General features: G+C 40.3%; 1 protein-coding gene across 6 annotated transcripts in view; it reads left to right on the top strand.

Annotated features, from left to right (window-relative positions):
• Window positions 1-19,916, top strand: part of COL4A5 (collagen type IV alpha 5 chain) — a 77,832-nt gene that overhangs the window by 15,530 nt on the left and 42,386 nt on the right. For 5 of the 6 annotated variants that reach the window (XM_027687048.1, XM_027687044.1, XM_027687043.1 and 2 more), the window contains exons 2-9: window positions 5,644-5,703; window positions 14,494-14,583; window positions 15,859-15,903; window positions 16,644-16,688; window positions 16,797-16,859; window positions 17,562-17,615; window positions 18,356-18,382; window positions 19,562-19,642. In XM_027687048.1, coding sequence (XP_027542849.1) covers window positions 5,644-5,703; window positions 14,494-14,583; window positions 15,859-15,903; window positions 16,644-16,688; window positions 16,797-16,859; window positions 17,562-17,615; window positions 18,356-18,382; window positions 19,562-19,642 — 465 coding nt within the window. Of the gene's footprint in view, window positions 1-5,631; window positions 5,704-14,493; window positions 14,584-15,858; window positions 15,904-16,643; window positions 16,689-16,796; window positions 16,860-17,561; window positions 17,616-18,355; window positions 18,383-19,561; window positions 19,643-19,916 lie in introns of those variants that run through there. The other variant, XM_027687047.1, reaches the window with a different exon arrangement.

Below are 19,916 nucleotides of genomic sequence, written 5' to 3'. Positions count from 1 at the left end.
TTTTCTAGCCTTTGCTGTTTGGTCTTGGCTCCTTCCTCCCAAACTCTGAAATGTTGTTCCACAGTTCAGTTATGCTCCTGTCATCAGAGTCTGTTGCAGTTTTAAATTTGCTTTCAAATTCTGGCCAACTTTGTTTTGGGCAGAATTTATTTCAGTGATTTCTGTGCGTCTTTTCCCTGCTAGAGGGAACTATTCTCACCTGATGAAGTAGCTTACAATGTTGTGGTGTCAAATAACTATCTGGTTTCCTTCAGGACATCTGTTTATGAAGCTGGTGTGTGCATGTTAATCCCCACAGATGTTGCATGCTGAAGCTTAGTGGTCATTTAAATCTCTGAGGGGGTCTTAATGCATTGCAGGCCACATCAGCATTTAAAATCAGTGGCTGTACAAAATCAGTTTTTTGATGCTTACTTGACCTCTTGCTGCCATCAGAATGGAGCTGTCAAGAAAAGCAAGTGGTCTGTTAGTACAAACTGCATTGCTGGGGAGGTTCAGTAATGTCTCTGTGCTCTTCTAGAAAGGGGAGGGGTTAACAAATAGGGAATTTTCAATTCATGATAAAATTATGCAGAAGGAGGATGTCAAAATAAAGAAATTGCACAGGTATGTAAATGTTCAAACTATTTCTTGTTTCTCTTATCCAGTTGTTTGATATCTGGATTGAGAAGCCAGTTGTAAGCAACTTGGGTCATGTCAGAACTACTGATATTTTGCAAAGGCACCTTATTGTGTCACCTACTGTGCTTCTGCAAGAAGCTGCACCTCCTTCTGATTGCCACTTTCTAATTTGTAAGTGTCAAGGTCTGTGAATGACTGGCTTCCCTCCCCACCTCTGTAATCTTTCCCACAGAAAGAGTATTAAAATCCTGTTATGTGTTCAAATACTAATATATTAAGTACTGATGCATACTCTAGTGTGGAGGTTTAGATATTCCCTTACTCACCTCCCTACGTGCACACAATTAACTGTTAAGTTTCCCTGCAGCTGCATGTATGTAATTGCAAATCACTTCTTTTTCCCTTCACAGTGTTGTAAAGTCCCAAGTTCCTGTTCTCTCGAGGAACAGCATTCATCTGCCTGTTAGTTTTTAGGAATATTTTGTCCAGTACTGTTGTGAATGGCAGCTGGGAGGGGGGAGGAAGTGGAATATGCTGAAATTGCCTTGTAATCAACATCTTTACACCTGATGAGAACAGAGGGCAATATGTGCCTAATGTGTTAGGCAGGCTTCTAACCAAAACAAAATCTGAGGATAACTTAGGCTATTCACTTCACTGAGAAACCTACGTCCAAGAGTGTGCTTTTTTTCTTCAAACTGGAAAACAAACAAACAAACAAAACTCCATTCTTTTGGTGGCATTGAAAGCAGTTTTCTTCAGTCCATGTAAGACACAAAAGACTGAGCTTGTTCTGGAAGAATTATCCTTTGACCAGTAAACCAATACCATCCCTCCTTTTATATACTAATGAAAAGAACTTGCTCTCCACACACAGATTCAATGGGGTAGAAGCTGTCAGGAAAATCCAATGAAAGGATTAGCTAAACTCTAATAGATTAATTAGAGCCTCTGATTGTGTCTTGCTATGGAAAAGTCACAGCAAAGGAAATGGCAATGATGGCGAGTTCGTCTTTAGAGGTATGTGAAGGGGAGGCAACAGGTATATAGTAAGAAGCAAATCTGAGCAGTTCCAGACTGGCTCTTAGAAGCTGCCTTGATTTCTTGTTCATCTTTGCATAGTTGAAAACTAAAAGATTTTAATAGACGTGGAGATTGTGACCAGCTCCTGATGATCAAGCTACAACTCACTATTACATACAATATTTTTTATCATCTTCCCTGTCACCTAAGACAATGTGTCCTACTGGCCAGAGCCAGGAATTGAACTGCTGCTGAAGGCTTCTGGCTGCCTAATACAAGGCAGGAGACTTCCTCGGTTTCCCAACCTGTAATATATGCACCAAGTGTAACTTGGAGACCCCCTGAGGTTTGGAGTAATTTAATTTTCTGTATCTGAAAACCCAGTCAGTCACTTAATTTTCAGAACTCATGGTGGTTAAGCTGTTACTGAGGGCAATTTACTGATCATAACCATCTAAATCTTGCTCTTAGTGTAGCTTTTTCTACCCTTGAAATGTTGTCATTGTATCCATTTTCTTTGTTCGATTGAGCTGGACATAAGTTATTGTTTGTGTGCAGGATTTTCTTTGCATTAATATGAGATACACAACTGATTCTGTGACATCAAAAATCTCTAGCCTGTGGCTGCTGAGTGGCTTTCAGACTTGTACTAGCTTGTTATGCAGTATGCAGTCAGTCTCCTGTAGCACAACTTTTGTGCCTGCTTTGCCAAGTAAAAAAAAGGCCTTGAGATTACTGAAAAGTCTAAACAGAAGGAAAGTTTTCACTTAGAGTAGGTCATTAAGCTTTTTTTTTCTGTGCCATCATGTTTTGCTTTGTTGTTGTTGGGGTTTTTTTAAGCTGTACAGCAATATGACCTGTAAGTGGCATGAATTGATATAGTATGAATTCTCAAGGCTATTTTGCTTCAAACTGTTTAGTTAAAAATCCCTTAATTTGGTGGGGATACAGGTTGATGCAAATAAGAAACACAATCTGCCAAATGCAGCTCTTGTACAGGAAGATAAGTGACTCTGCTGGGGGAGTACTTCTTGATAAGCTTGTGGGTGAATAAATGTTCCCAGGATTTATGCCAAAAATTTACTATCATTTGATTACAGGGGGTATTTGCAGAGTTTTCTGATTACAGACTTTTAGTTTCCCTTCACTGTTGTCTGGGAAAGACCGTGTTTCCTTCCTGAAAGTAATGCATCTGAACTGGACGTCCAAAACCATCTGTCAAAAAGGATTCAGTGAGTACTCCTGACTTTTCAAGACGGGCTAATTGTATATGTTAAGAGGCCGCTCAAAGCATAAGGAATCCAGTCTGTATATATAAATTGCTTTGGGAGACAGTCACGGGTTTAAAAAGAACCCCCACACTGATTGAATCAAAGCACTTTGGGTGTTTTTAACTGCAAATAGAGTAAGGGAGAGCAGCATGTTCTTCAAAACTCTATACAGGAAACTGTTTTAATGAATACGAGTTGCAACACAGGGAATTCTGGTGAGATGTTTTGTGGAGGAACAGCTTCACCATGAAGGCAATCAGATACCAGATCAAAGGCCTGAAGAGGCTGTGGGATCTCCACCACTGTAGCTACTCAATATGCTGCTGGGCAAGCACCTGTACAACCTGCCCTAAGTTGTCCTGCTTTGCGTGATTCCTTCCATACCAAATTATCTCAAAATTTCATTTGCTTTATGAATTGGGTCTTTTTCGTGTGGTCTTGATGCTGCCAGAATCACCATTGAAGATGTGTAAGCACCAACAAAGTAGTTTTCTGTGGGTTTCCTGTAGAGATGCAGTAGCAGAGGGCAGAGACTCATGAGCTTCACTGTCTGAAAGCTCACCTTCACAGCATTGCGTACATCAAACTTGTTTTGTGAAGGGGCAATGTCATCTCATACCATCGTTTTCTCCTCCAACTTCCTTTTCTCTCTGTTTACCCCAACAGTTCACTTGTACCTGGAAGCTTAGAAAATTTCTATTAGAAACATTCTGTAGAAGCTGTAAGGAAGACTAAATGAGTTTTTTTCTGTTCCACAGTCTGAATAAATCCTCCTTATTGTGTAGGATCTTGATCATGCTTTTCATGTATGTGCTGTTGTAGCCCATGTGTGTCCTACCACAGCTTTTGGTGGGTTTTGATGAGTACTGATTTAGTTTATTCCCCACCACCACCTCTTGGAGGCAGAAAAGGTTTTCCACGTTGCTCTGTCCTCGTAGTAAGGAATCAGTGCTGTGGCACAGCAAGCCAGGTAACTTGCAAGTTCTGTGTGTTGGGCTTGTACTGTGAGGCAAGGGAATATTGCATGTAACTAAGGTTAATCCCTTTTAAATGAAGCTTTGTTAACGAGATTAATACTAAAACTGGTTCCCAAGGAACTTGCTTTTTTAAAACTCCATTTTTAAAAGTGAAAGGGATCAGATATCAAATTCACAGGATAACTTAGATTGAAGGGGGGCATCAGAAGGGCATCTAGCCAAAACCCCTGTTCCAAAGCAGAACAGCCATGAGGTCAGGCCAGGTTACTCAGGGCTTTGTCCAGTCTGATCTTTGAAAACCTGACCTGGCTAGAATGGTTTAATTTCAATTTAGGAAATGGTTCAGTAAATCCCTGTTAACTAAGAATTTTGAGGTTTCATATACATAAAATCAGGAAACTGATTACAAAATCCAAATGGAAGATTTGGAGAGACAGGCTGGTCATGTCACGTACCACTGCTGCTGTACTTAGAGCTCTGCCTTTTGCTGCAAGATGCCTTAGTTGATCCTGGGTTTTTGTAGCTCCAGGTGAATTAAGCTGCTTCTGTGTTTTCAGTCTGATGCTTGGTGTAGTGTGTTTAGGCCGAGAGCCAGGACATTCCTAATGCCAGGTAGGTGATGGGTCATGTCTCTAAATGCTTCTATAATAATGAAGACTAGAATTCAAGTGTGGGTGTGCTTTAGATCTGACACACCGACTGGTTTCATGCTTGATTGAAACTTTGTACATAGTGTTCTCTGTAGATTACTGGAGGGGAGGACCCCAAATGCCCGGCTTTTCAAACTTTTAAAGTATATTCTGTATGTTTTTAGTACAATGCTGCACCTGTTCTCAGAACAAGTTAAACCCTGAAGTATTTCAGGTGGCATATTTTCTAATGTGGCTTGTGGTTTTTAAAACTATAAAAAGGTCTGAAAAATGATGACCATATATATTATGTAGAGGCATTCTACCAAAAAAAATTCTTATAGAAATCTCACTTTTGTTAACACATTTGTTACTTTCTGAAATGAACATGGAGCTCCATTGAGTATCCCATGTTAGGGTGGGGGTGGAAGAATATAATCTAAGCAAATGTGGTATGGAAAAGTTACTCAACTTCGATTTTTCTCTGTGAACAAGCTACTATGTCCCCCTCCTTTGACCCCTTAAAATCTGGCTGACAGCCCCCTTATGCTGGAGACCGTTGTAGCTGCCTTACCATGCTTTGCACTGGAGGCTGAATGCAGCTACATGAAATCTAGAGTTTTGAAAAAAGTCTTTTCTCACTAACTTATCTGTGGAGGGAAGAATTATGTAGTAAGTATTTGTCTGATAACTATCACAAATATGCTCATAAGTTTTTAGGCTTGATGAAACTCTTGTGCAAAACCTGACATCTACTGGTGGGAGGCGTAATTGGGCTCTTCTCTGCTGGGGACATGCTGAAGATTGTGGAAGTGCTGACCCCTTTGGCCATAGGTGTTGCATTGTACCTTGCCCTAAGAGCAGATGACATTTGATCATAAATGTTAAAGTCTAAGATTTTGGAGGACTAACTGTAAAATGTTTACAAATAAACATATATATTGTCAAAGGTGATTGAACTTTCAGTCAACCGTGTCTGCTTTGAACACGTGTTTAATGGCTAGAGGACAAACTTTGTAGGCTTACATTTTAGATTAACTTTCTAACTTTTGTGAGACTGTCAAAGACTTCATATAATCTTATGCTGATTAAAAACATATTCTATTTCTTATGTCTTTAAAGGCTTGCCATGGATGTACATCTTTGTCCAAATGTGATTGCAGTGGAGTAAAAGGTGAAAAGGTAAATATAACTTTTTTCTTTTTTTTTTTTTTTTTACTAACAGACCAGCCCACAAACCACTGAGCCATATGCTAACTTCAGATAACTGAAGCTTGTGGATGATAGCTTTTGCTTCTTGCTCATATCTTATTTTCTTTGACTGTAGTGTGGTCATGCACCAAAGAGCATAGCTGTATTAACAGTTGGAGGTATTGAGTCAAACTGACTGGTCCATCCAACAGTGCACAGGATTTCATATTATTTTCTCAAGAGGAGGGAATGATGGCAAAAATTTTTTCAGCTATCTGACAGTAAAAAAACAGAAAATACACAAATTCTAGTAAAATAGAAAGAATTCCTGTTTATAGCCCAGGCCTGCCTACACTAACTACTTTGTGTTGACAAGCTAAGGTGTGGAATGTACAATAATGGTTATGCTGGTAATGCTTCAGTGGAAACTTAAAATAGAGTGAGTGTGGGTTGTTTTCCCTCTTTTCTTGCATTGCCAGCTCATAAGTAATTGATGCTCACTAATGTGTTCTGAACTTGCAGTGGTTTTCACCTCAAAATTTGTAGAGCTGTATGCAAAGATGATTGCTGTTGCTGTCTAGATGTGAGCTGGACCATGGAAGTGACAAAATTCAGCTACAGCTCTCCCTACACACATAGCTGCCACCATCCCCAACCCAAAAAGCACCTCTGTATGCCTCATTCAGTGCAACAAGCTGTTCTGATCTGCCCAGGCAGTGTCCTAAGGCCAACAGTTGCCTGTTGATATCTCTGAGGTTTCCTGCTTCCATGCAGCTTTGACTTCCACTCTCATTGCCTGAGCTCAGTATATCTGTGCTCAGTATACCTTTCATGTTTCTGTCACCATTATTTCTTATTGTTTTACAGGTTTTTTTCACTGAGGAGACAAGAGGTGCCCAGCATCTCTGTTGGTTACAATGCACTGTAGATACACAGCTCAGTACTTGCCTGAGTCAAGCCTTTTCTCAAGTGTGGGAGCCTGATTGTAATTAAGTTGTGGTTAAATAGTTCCCTTGTAACTGCTGTTGTCACAGGGAATGTGATGTGATCAAGGGGCAAGGGTTGCCAGAAACAATTCCACTCTTAGTCTTGTAAACAGTTTGCTTGAGATACAATGGAGTCTTCCTAAAGACTGATAACAGGACTGATAACAAAACTAATAACAGAGTTTGAGCCTGGCTTATCAAACCTCTTACAAACCTTAGCAAGGTTCTAGAAGGACTTCAGTGGTCTGAATTAATTTCTGGCACATTTCAAAGGTGATTTTTTGACTTGCATAAACAAGTGTAACCTTAAATGAACCAAAGTAATGCAAAATAATCAGTCACTGCATTGGCACTGTAACATGCTGATGCAGAATTTCACTATTGGCTGAGGTTAAACAAGGCAGATGTCCAAAATTCCAGGTAATGTTTGATGCCACACCTGCCATCCAGATAGCTCCTGACAGATGAGGTCATTCCCTGGCATTTACTTTAGTTCTTTGGGTATATTCCCAATTTACATACCTAGTGAAGAACAGTATTCCCTTGATGGCAAGCCTTCCCAGTTAGATTTGGTTGGCCAAAACATGAACCTGATTAATGTGTTCCTAGAGGATCTAGGTGCCTAGATCCTAGAGGATCTGCAGGTGCCCAAACCAGATGCATCCTAACACTAGTCCCAGATTGTTTCAGGTTCAGTTTGAAGGCACTTAAACATCAGGCTTCTATTCCCAATACAGTTGTAGCAGGTACAGTTTTGGAAAACCTTTCTGTAATTCAAAGTTGGCTTTTTTTTGGACTTGTCACGGCTGTTTTGTGAACTCAGTGAGCAAGTAACTGTTGTCTGGCTAGTGTGGATATAATGCAAGTTTTTGTCCTTAGAATGGAAAATTCACTTTGAAATCGGGGAGCTGTGATTCATTTTCCTCCTAAACCAAGGTAAACACAGCATAATCCTGTGGCATGCCAGACGGGTTTTTTTAAAACAGTCTTTCTGAAGCTTGCAGACCATTATGTACAGTATGTAAAGGAACAATGAAAAGCAAAGCCCATATTTCTTAGGTATGATATGTTGCAAGTGGAACTGGTTTGATCATACGTGCACACATCTCGTTATGTTTGTTGCCCTATAATTACAAACCCTCAGTATTGGATGCATTGCTGGATTCAGCAGTTCAGCTCTGGAGAACCCCAAGAGCTCTCTATCACTGGCATCCATAATGCTTTATCTTATAAATTCGTCACTTTGGTTCATTTGGAGTTTCTAACAGCCTTAAACTTCTTCTAGATTCCTGTACTAGTACAAGACATCAAGGGCTATCTTAAGATGATTGGTCCCACAGCTCTCACTTAACTGCTTCCATGCTGCCAGTGATTCTTCTTTAGCTCTGCCTCTGCCACGTGCCCTGGTAGCATCAGTAGCATGTTATCTCTAGCAGAATCAAAGCACCGTAAGCTTTATTTTTTTTTAAACCCACAGTACAACAGCTGACAAAAAGCAGTGCACTAAAATTTTCTTCCCCTGCTCAAACCCACCTTACTAAACTTAAATGTAAAGTGGGCAGTGTAAAATTCAAACATGCCTGAAATGGTATAATGAAGAAAGGGGAGGAATTTACTGTAGTAGTCAGTAAAAACTGACTGCAGCTGGGAGCCAATCTGCTGTTACTCACAATAAGCAGCTCAGTAGTGAACTGGATTTGGTAAGAGTATTAAAACTGAAGTATATGATTAAACTATTACAGACAGGTGCTTATAGGAATTGATCTCACTTTTCAACTGAAAGAAGTGTATCCTTTTCACTTAGGCAACTGGGTTTTAAATTTCAGCATATTTGAGGTGAACCTGCTCAATGCTTGAAAGCGAGTTCCTGAGTAAAAGCTTGCTAAAGAAGCAAACATGATAGATGCTGCACTCAGAGCAATGTCTAAGACAAACCAGTAAGACTTGTAGATTATCATGCTGGTTTTATCTCAGCTGAAAACAAGATCAGAAGATGCTGATAAGATCAGCTTGACGAAGACTGGGAAAGGAGGAGAGGGGTTATGGTGGTGGTGAATCTCAGCTGCTCCAGCTGATGAGGGCTGAGAGAGGAGGGCCACAGGAGCAAACTTTGTGCATCTTAGTCCCTGAGAGAGCACTTAGCCCAACACTGCAGTGGTTTGGCATAAGTGGTGGTACACACTGCTGCTGAAAGGGCTTTCACACCTTCCCTTACCTGGGTCTTCCTGTTCTCCTCTGGCACTTATGGGGCTGAACTGATCTCACTGAAAAGAAGTTTCCTTGTGAACTTGGCTGGTTTTCAGCCTGATCAATTCATTTATGCACGTTATGTTGCAGCACAACTGTTCGTGTGGCTGTGATAGAAACATGTGGCTTAAGATGGAAGGGACTGTTTTTCACAGAACCTAAGATGCAATTTCCCCTCAAAATAGCTGCAAATAATTATGCTGGTTTTGATGAGCAGGTTCTACCCATTAAAATTAAATAAATTGATTTAAAAAGCTGTTCTTTAGTTATTACATATGGTTAGTCCATGGCCTTTTAAAGGAGAACTTCAGCAGCTGCTGAGTTTATTGGATTTGTTGATCACAATATAAAAGGTATAACTCCAAAGTCTCAAGTGGGTTGTAAGTTCCTAATATATGATCTCATACAATCTTGGTGCCTGGGATTCTGGCAGGAAGAGCTTGTAATAACTGACCTCTGAAGGGATTTCAGTGCTTTGGGAAATCCATACTCCTTACAGAGGAAGAATAACATACTCTTGGTCTCTTTGGATGTATATTCTTGGAACTCTGAGTCTCAGAAAAAAATGATTGGTGTTTTTCCTCAAGATCCCTATTTCCTTCTGCCTTCATCACAGTAAAATTTAGTACAGATGGGACCCAAGCTCAGCTTTTCTTTTCACTGTTGTATACAAATTCTTAAAAATTAGTTAAAACTTCTCAGATTTTAATCACTTTGTCAAGAATAACTGCATGATTGATGTATGTGGTTAATAACCGTTGGCCTGAATTGCACTAATACAACCCTGTACTCTGAAACATTTACAACCCTGGCAAGTGACCACTGGCCATTAAACCTCAACTGTTTCATCTTGCAAAAGAAGTCACAGATGATATCCTGAAAAAAACTTGATATACTTTGAAGAATACAGATTCTGTCAGAGGGGATATCTTCACTGCATTAAACTATAACACTACTGTTTGTGGCTGGTTGGTGTGTATGTTTTGAATGATGTCTTGTAGTTCTAAATCTGTTAAGTTAGTGCTCTTGAAGTTGAGGCAGAATTTGTTGGCCAGTATTATAATCTAAGGCAGCTGTTATTTTCACCCTATTGTTTAGAAAGGGAGAAAATAATATGTCTGGCTGTGGCATCACTTCTTCCATGCTATCTGTCTTTAACATTACTACAGACATTTGTACATGAATCTAGTTTTAAGTAGCCACCTTTAGTTAACTGTCTTTAGACTATTTCTGTTACAGCCACATTCTTGTATGTGTTTAGGCATTGAAATAGGCTGTTCAACTACTGCTTTCCTGATTTTTTTCTTTTGTTCCATTTTTTAAAAGACTTTCTTTTTGCCACAAATATACCACATCTATGTAAATAACTGTCCTGGTTTCTCTCCCCATAATGTCTATTTAGAAGTATTTAATTTTTTGGAATAAATTCTAGAAATGTAAATTGCTTGAGCATGCTTTAAAACTACATCTCTCCCTGATTTCTTAAATACTGGTGGCCTATTATTAGAGTACAGGGAACTATGCCAAATTTTTTATCCATATTTAATTGGCTATATCTTGCTGCAGCTTAAAGAATAATTTTAGGGTGTTTCCCAACTACTTTTTTTCTTTCTATCCCCTAAGCAACAGTCATGTTCAAGCTTGTGAGCTGACAGTTTTGCCATACCTGTGTAGCTGATTGAGGCCAATTGCTTTGCCAGCTACTCTGGATTTATCACTAAATGAGATCAGAATCTGACTCCTCGCCCATTCCCCAAGGAAATGATGGGTTTATAGCTGATGCATCTTTATTTTGCTATGGAAACAATCCTGTTCTTTCAGAACTGGAAGATGAGATTTGAGTTGACCTAAACCTTTGCTATTTGTTTCTCCTGAGTAGCTTCCAGTCTGAAACAAAAAGTATCCAGACTTCCTCAGTTCCTTCTGTGTAAGCAGAACTGGCTAGTGACAGTTTTTGCATTCATAAGAAAATTCATTGCATGCTACCCAGGGACTTCAATCTCATATCCCTGATGGCATAACGTCCATTTTTGGCATTGACTTTTTGTGGAAGACTTGTTAAATTTATTTTCAGTTTCAGTATGTTCCTGAAATGAGCAGGCAGTTTTTCCTGGCAAATTTGTAGCATACAAACCTTAAGGAAATCAGTATAGTGTGTGCAATAGGAAAAGTCTGGGGGCAGAAGCAACACCTGAAAACTGTTCTCACTTATGGAATCCTTCTATATGCTGTTGAAGTAGAAGACAATTAAAAAATACCCTCATCATCTGTATTCAAGACAGCTGGATCAACTTGGCTTCTCCCCCTTCCCAATTTGCCCATATTTCTTTCTTCAAGCAATTTTTTAATCAAAAATAGTGATTACAGTGCAGCTATTTTCCACTGTAATTAGTTTAATACGGTTCCCTTGGGAATTGTCTGGTGTAGTCCCTCAGCTGTCCCTGAGCAGAGTCCTCAAATCATCTGTTGGTTCTTTGGGGTAATCTACTGGTAAACTCCAAGGAGTTGCCCTGGCAACAGTTTCCTCATGCAAGGCTCTCATTGTTGCTGCTCACTTTGAGCTTGGAAAATACTCAGTTTCAGTAGTGCAGTTTAATTAAATCAGTTGTTGCCTCCTGTATTCCTCTTGCTTAACTGTTTGGCTTCGTGTTTCTCTTTCTTTCAAGGCCTTGGATTCCCAGTTCTGAGACTGTTTAGAGTGGAGACCTTGGCATAGTTGCATTTTGGAGAACAGTTTCTTCAGCCTTAAATGACACACAAGGCCAACCCTCTGCTAAAGGTCTGCTCTAGCAACCATTTGGAGATGTTATTTTCTCTGATGAAAATGTGGAGAAGTGTGACCAGGTTGAGATTAGTAGACACTGTGTACCCCAGCTCACACCTGACACATCTGACACACCTCTTGTACACAGGTGTGTTCTCTTAGTGTGCAAACACAGTTCTTGCCAGAGCTTGCTCCAAAATCTGGCTCTGCCTAATGTTTTCCTTATCTGGCACTCCCGAATTCCTCATTCTCACTCCTTCAGGGACACGCTAACCCTTTCATATCCTGGCCTGAGATAGTAACACTCCTCCACAGTGTTGCTTTTCTGATGAGGTAGCACACCAACTGTATTGCTCCATGTAACAGTACTTGTATTGGGTTGACATGGGAAGGGTTTGGTAGAGGGGAGGCTATGGGGGTGGCTTCTGTGAGAAGCTGCCAGAAGCTTCCCCCATGTCCAATGGAGCCAATGCCAGCCAGCTCCAAGGTCAAGCCCAAGAGTAATGGTGGTAGTGCCTCTGGGATGACAGATTTAAGGGGGTGGGAAAAAAACCTGTGCAACACTAGTAGCAGTTAGGAGAGAGAAGTGAGAATTGGTGAGAGAAACAGCCCTGCAGACACCCAGGTTGGTGACAAAGGAGGGGCAGGAGATGCTCCAGGTGCAAGAGCAGAGATTCCCCTCCAGCCCATGGTTAGGCAGCTGTGCCCCTGCAGCCCATGGAGGTCCATGGGGGATCAGAGACCCGCCTGCAGCTGGGGAGGACCCCAAGAGAGAGCAGGTGGATGCCCAGAGGAAGCTGTGGCCCCATGAGAAGCCGGCACTGGAGCAGGCTCCTGGCAGGACGTGTGGACCATGGAGAGAGGAGCCCACACTGGAGCAGGGTTGCTGGCAGGATGTGTGATCTCATAGGGGACCCACACCTGAGCAGACTGTTCCTGAAGGACTGAAGCCTGTGTAAAGGACCCAATGGAGAAACTCATGGAGGACTGCTTCCCATGGGAGGCACCCCATGCTGGAGAGGAGGAAGGGTGTGAGGAGTCCTCCCTCTAAGGAGGAAGGAGCAGCAGAGACAACATGTGATGAACTGACTGCAGCCCCCATTCCCTGTCCCTGTGTGCTGTTATGGGGGAGGAGGTGGAGAAACTGGAAGTGAGGTTGAGCCCAGGAAGAAGGTGGGGTGGGGAGGGGAAGGTGTTTTTAAGATTTGGTTTTATTTCTCATTACTCTGATTTGATTTGTAATAAATTAAACTAAGTTCCCTGGGTCAAGTCTGATTTGCACAGGACAGTAGTCAGTGAGTGGTCTCTCCCTGCCCTTATCTTGGCTCACAAGCTTTTTTTTTATGTTTTCTTTCCCCTGTTCTGCCCAGGAGGGCTGTAATAGAGTGGTGTCCAGCAAGGGTCAACCCACCACAATACAACCTGGCACTTGGTGTACAAAAACAGTCTGGACTCTGACTGCCACACTTAAGCTTGCCTCAATTTATAGTGCAATTTCAGCATTTTCACAGGGGAGAAAAGATGTCTGTCCTGTATAAGAGAGCAATATGTGACCTACAGTAAAAGAGGAGTATGTTTACATTTCAATCAATAGGAAACCAACTTTAGCAGACCAGTTAATGAGTTGCTCATTCCTATGCAAGGAGTCTTTGAGTCTCACTGTGTAGGTAGGACTAAGTACAGCTTAGCTGTTTCCTCTGTAAGTTTGCAGCTCTTGCTCACACGCAGCCTTTAATCTCATCCAAAGGTTTTCCTCCTGTGTTTCCACTGTGAAAGCAGTAGAGCAAGCACTGGCAAAGAAGGCAGGAAGAGAAGTCCTGTTACCTTCTCTGAAAATTGTTGTGAGATCTCAGCATCTTGTAGGTGTTTTGAATGCAACTTCCAAGTTCCTGCCTCCCACACTGGAATACAGAGCATCTACCTAAGCAATACAGTGAGAAAACTAGGATTTAAGAATAAGACAAAATACTGCTGTTGTGCTTAGCATACAGCTCTGTACAGAAAATAAATGGGACATGAGCAAAGCCTTAATCTTGGCTTTTGCATATTGTGTTCAAGGCTGCAGTTATGTGCAGTTATGTGTGTCTTCAGTTCACTGCTGTGATGATGTGAGATTGCTGGTTCAGTTGTTTCACTTGACTGAGGAGAGCTGGGCAGGATTTCCCAGGTTCCTAGAGTGCCATGGCTGGTAGATTGCCAGGTAATAGATGTGGGAGCTACTACTCCTGTTCTTGCTGAAGTGTGCAAGAAAAGAAAAGTTCAGGACAAATTGGTTTCAAAGAGAATGTGCAAATCCTTGTGATTAAGGTATCTGGATGGAACATTTCCTTGGCGGTTCCTGTGGTTGTTGTGAAAAAACAATTGGGGTAAATAAACAGAGGGGTTTTGCGGGTAGGAACCAAATCTACCAACCAAACCAAACCTGTCTGTAGAGCAATAAAGAATAGTGCTGAACAACTGCCTGTTTCATAAGCAGATATATATATATATATACTGATTGATGTAACAGAGCTGTAGGAAATACCTGTTTACACAGTTGAAAAGTGTACCATTATATAGATACATGCAAAAAGGTGTATTAATTCTGGTATTTCCTAACTTTTCTGTACCAGTCAAAACCTTAATATTTACTGATTTTTGTGAATCTGTGTTATAGAAGAAATAAAAGTAAATACTTTGTGAATTTGCAGTTATGCATATTCTGAAACTGCAGGTAAACCATAATCTATCGTAATTTATGTTTTTGCCATGTTCCACCTCCACTACCACCTATTCTTTTTGTAGGGTGAAAGGGGATTCCCAGGCTTGGAAGGACAGCCAGGTTTGCCTGGATTTCCAGGACCAGAAGGACCACCTGGTCCACGAGGCTCGAAGGTAAGTCCCGATTCACTTGAATCCATGAAGCTGCGGGGTAGTGTCAGCTTGCTTGTAGTGCTGATCCTAAGTTCCAGAACTCCTGATTATCATTGGTTTAATAGTAGAAATCTTTGGATGTTAGGATATAACGTAGATTTTTGGTTGGTTGGTTTGAATGGTCAACCAGAGGAGAAAGATTGCTCTGGGTTTCCTATCCTGTTCTTCACCTACACAGGTGCCTGTCAGCACTACCTGTACACTTGTATCCCTTCACTAGGTGCTGCAGATTCAGGTCAAAGAACAGGTTTAGCAAGGTGCTGTAATGGAGGTTTGTTAGTCCTTGCACTAACGTGCTCCTGCCTTAGCTTAGTTCACTGATAAGAGCTGAGTTCCCCCTCAGCTGCCCCCAGGGTTCCCACCACGAAGGTAAACTGTTGTTTGCACCTGGTGGCATTCCTGGGCTGGGTTTGGGTGGGGTGATGCAAATGAAGGCCTCACTGAACCTGTGTGCAGAGAGCTGAGGAATGCTCCTGGCTTTCCCTAGAGGGGTCAGGTTTCTTTTTATTTACTACTGAATTGCATCATTACACTCGGGTGGTACAATACAGCAGTAAAATACCTCTGAATGCGTTTATCTTTAATATACATAAGGATATGCAGGATCTGCCGTTTCTTTTGCAAATGCTCACAGTATAAACCTAACAGAAGCATGTCAAAAAGAAGCAAAGAAAAAAATAGGCAGGTGATGAGAAAAAAAAAGTCTTCACTAGAAGAGATTAATTGGATATAACAGGAGTGAAATAGCACAGGAGTCTTGGACTAGAAACTTTTGTTATACTTTTATTCCATAAATGCCTTTTCTTAAGATTTTGGTATGAAGTTTTGCATTATGATTCTATGATTATCATAAAACAAATTAATGCCTGTGCAGTATCATTCACATTGGCTCTCTTGTTCAATCTTGGCTCTCTTGTTCTGCCCACAAGAGGCCGCTGCAGGATATTCAATGAGAGCACCTGACAAGTGTCTGGGAGAGCTGTGACCTTTATAAAACCTTTCCTCTAAGTCATGGTAAATCAGCTGGAACAAATACTTTTTCACTCAAAGTCCAACACCAAAAATAAAATAATTTTGAACCCTTTTACTCAGGAAATGACAACTAATATAACTTTTAGTCCTCTTACTGTAAACATGTGAAAGAAATGTTATCGTGCTTACAGTTTAATTTGATGGAAAGGCAGACTGCAAACTCGAACGTGGAATTCTGTTTGTTTGGTTGGTTTTGTTTTGTAGGGTGATGATGGTCTTCCAGGACCTATTGGACCCAAAGGAATCAGAGTAAGTACTGATGCAGTTTTAGGGTGATATATTGGAATTATGGATAAAGACTGCCAGGCATTGAGTGGGTCCTCACAGAAGTGGTGATTTACAGAAGAAAAATTAACTTAAATCTGAAGAGTAATTTACGTACCAGCTAGAAGAGATTGTACTACTTTTTGTAAGTAATGCAAGATTTTATAACTAATACAATCTTACATACTGCTTGTATTGGCTTCATAAACTCATTAGGGAGAGTAGCCCAAATACTTATTTGATCTGTTTTGCAATGCAGGACCTAAACAAGTGCCAGTAACTTTGCTTCCATGTATTCTGAAGTAGAGACAGTATATCCAGGGTTGATATGGGAGAGGTGGACTTGTCTGGAAGTCCTTTAGGTTTTGTGCCTTTGCTTTTTCTGTCAGAGCCCTCAGATGGTAATAATTGATACGTCTCTGATTTCACTGGGACACATCCATTTCCCAAACCATGAGTGTTCATTAATTTTATGTATATATCTATGAACTACTACTTTAGTTGTTCTGCATTATCTTTTCTGTGTTTTTGTGGATAGTTTCCTGAAAGATTGGTAAGAATCTCGAGGGCTGTCAGCATGGCATTCTTTTTTTGCAGGTGATTCAGATGTTTCTGGTTTTGTTAACTTACGTTTGCACAAATAAGTTACATTGAGTAAAATCTTGGTGAATCCTTTTGCACACCCATTCTTACTGTACTGTTTCAAATGTGGTTAATTCCTTCAGGGACCGCCAGGGCTTCCAGGATTTCCAGGAACACCAGGACTTCCAGTGAGTAGGAATAGTCTGTAAGATACAAATCCGGGTTTTTTTTTATTCTTTCAGGCCCAGAACATCATCCTGCAATCTAACTTTTCTTTCCTCTTTTCCACTTTGAAGGGATTACCAGGACAAGATGGGCCACCAGGACCTCAGGGTATCCCAGGATGCAATGGAACAAAGGTGGAATACCTTTAAAATTCTTAACAATGCAACAATAATATGGTAAAGAGCTCTTGTTCTCCTGGCTGTAGCCAATAGGTTTAGTTTATTATGTGCAACATAATAACATGGTCCAGTATGTAAAGGACAAGTTTTGCCAGACATTGCCTGCACCAAGACACAACATTTGTACTCTGCAACCAGTGTAGTAAATTCTTTGTTCTAACCCTTAATTTTATAGATTACAACTGAGAGTCCAATAATTAGATCAGATGCTGCATCTCATCTTTATAGTAGACTTTTGCTACCAAGAAAAACTAATTACTTAACAGTGAGACTTTTAAATTATTAATTTTTAATAATATTGTATTGAAAATACTGATTCAGTATCCTTGTTGGAAGGAGTGACTTTATCCTAACATGTTACTTAGCTTTACATTCAGATTTTCCTATGAGTTAATCTTCTGTAGCACTACATGTGTTTTCCATGTCTAGTGTAGTACTTGGACTGAAAATATGTGGAAATATCTGAATGTGGAAATCTGTGTTTCGATCAGTTGTGTGAATTAATTAAGTGTTTATTCTACAGCTTATTCCAATAGAATTTGCTAGTCTGGAGTCATAAACTAGCAATGAAACTAGACCCTTCAGTCAAAATTTGTTTATCTGGTTTTGTTATGTTTTGGTTTAGTTTTGGCTAATCTTTTTTTTTTCATCCCTAAGGGAGAGCGTGGATTCCCAGGCAGTCCGGGTTTTCCTGGTTTACAAGGGCCTCCTGTAAGTAAAAGATTTCCCAGTCAACTACCTGTGATCCACTGAAGAAGATCTGTGAAAAATCTACTTAGATCTGTGAAAAATCAGATAAATATCAGCCTCTTTTTGAAGTTATTCTTTTAATAAATAAGAATTTTTTTTCTTTTTATGATTCATCAGAGTACTTTAGATGTCTAATAAAAGTGGGCTTTTCTGCTGTGTGCTGTGGTAAAGCTCATAAAAACCCCTTTGAATTCTCACATGCTGAGATGCTTTACCACCTGCAGAAAAACACAGATACATGCTTATGTGTCAGAAAAGTAAGATCTTGATGCTGACATCTGGTACATCTAAAGAGCCTTACTGGTGATTAATGGGGCAGCAAAAAGAGACACAGTGTTGGATGTTTTCAGTATAAAACACGAGGATGTGCAGCAAAGTGATTGTCAGAACCAAAGTACAAACAGAAAGAGATGTAGTAGACAGGATGGATAATAGGAGGCAATAAAGAAACAAATTGCTAAGAAATGGAAATGTAATCTCTCTAATGCTCAATACTCACTGTGAAAGTTCTGCTCTAATTTTTCCATTTTATTCTGAAGTTCATAAAGAATTTACTTTTTCCTGTTTCATAGCTTTTCTTAAATTTCTATCTTTAATATTTGCCTCGTGGTGTAGATCTGATTAGTGGTTTGCAAATAACACACCAATTATTTATTTCTATTGATCTTTCTTTTATTTTTTTTTGTTTCTTTTAAACAAAGGGACCCCCTGGTCTGCCAGGTATGAAGGTAAGTGTGCTGTATCACATTGAAATACTAACCAGGCATGGTGTGCAGTGTGATCTAAGTGACCTGCTGGCTTTCATGCAAGACCATGTGCATCCACTGGTATCTGGAGTGACGTTCTTAGTGTTTCCAGGCCACTCCAGTGCAGCTGACTGGAAATTCTGCAGTAGCTTTCTCAGTTTGGGTCAGTAGTTCTTGAAGTAGCAGAGTATATTCTGAAGCTGGTTTCCTTGGGACTGTGAGGGGCAGTGTTGGTGTTGTGAGGCGTCAAGTTAGCAAAAACAAACACCCAAACACACCATCAGACTATCTGTGAGTACTCAAGAACACTACTGGAGACTAAGCAGCAGTAACTTAGAATATCCAGTGAATAGTACAACAACTTAGGTTCCTTTTGAAAATGTGCTTTGAACTGTATAGATTACCTAGATAGCTTTTTCTCATGATGTAAAGAGTCTCATGATCTGATGTTGGACCTTAAGAAACCCTTTTATTTTTTAAGGGTTGTTTTGGTTGTATCCTTGACTGATTTGAGCATGGGCCAAAACATTAGTTTTGGTTCAAATCTATTTGAAAGGAAACTTGACCCACAGAATTGTTCTAATAAACTCCTGAGAGAACAACAAAACACTGGTGCTGGTAAATTGTGACTATTAAGCTGAATTGTTTTTCTCAGCTCCTTTTTTCCCCCAATTACTTTCAAGATATCGAAAGGCAAGCTTATCCGAACACGTATGTTTAAAACAAAGATATTCCCTGGAATCAGTAAGAAACTGTGCTTCAATATAGACCACAAAGCATGAGTGTTTATAACAGCATACTCAGCATTACTCTTGTGAGGTGGGACACTGGAAAAAGCTGAATGAGCCTTTTTTCTGCTGTGCCCTATCAACTGCTTTTACAGGGAGCTAGAATGTTTCTTTTGTGAAGCATTTGTGTTTCAATCCCCTAATCTTTTGGAATTAATGCTGATGTATTTGTAGAAAAGAAACTTTTTAATAGTTGTTAGTTTAGCCATTTAAAAAATCTTCATCTCTCCTAAAAAGAGCTATTCTTGGAGAATCTGGTACTTACATTAAAGTGTACTGCTAGGGTGTAACATAGCTCTGAGTGCTTTAAAGTCAGAATGATGGTAAAGAATTGTAAAAGGTGCTGTTAATTAAAGTCAGCTCTTTCTTCTAGGGTGAAGCAGGTGAAATAATTACATCCTTGCTGCCGGGACAGAAGGGCGACCCAGGATTTCCAGGTCTTCCAGGGATACCTGTAAGTTGCATAAAGTACTATTAGACTGTGTTCTGCCAAAAAGATGACATGAACAGTGTTTGCATTACAGCACAGTTGGAAGATTTGGTGCTAGGGGATTCATATGTTTATTTGGAGATGCAGGGCTCACATTTAATGTACCTCTAATTTATGACTTGAGGGAAAGTGTGTGATTCCATATTGCTCTTAATAGGTTGACCCACAGAGGCCAGAAAGGTCCCCTGGTCAGGAAGGTGGTATCCAGCAGACAGCAGCACTCACAGTTACTGACTTA

The sequence above is a fragment of the Neopelma chrysocephalum genome, unplaced genomic scaffold (genome assembly GCF_003984885.1).
Source record: "Neopelma chrysocephalum unplaced genomic scaffold, ASM398488v2 Primary Assembly neopelma1_73, whole genome shotgun sequence".
Classification (NCBI taxonomy): domain Eukaryota; kingdom Metazoa; phylum Chordata; class Aves; order Passeriformes; family Pipridae; genus Neopelma; species Neopelma chrysocephalum.
Note: the sequence above shows the minus strand (reverse complement) of the source record. Positions and strands in the feature narration are given on the sequence as shown.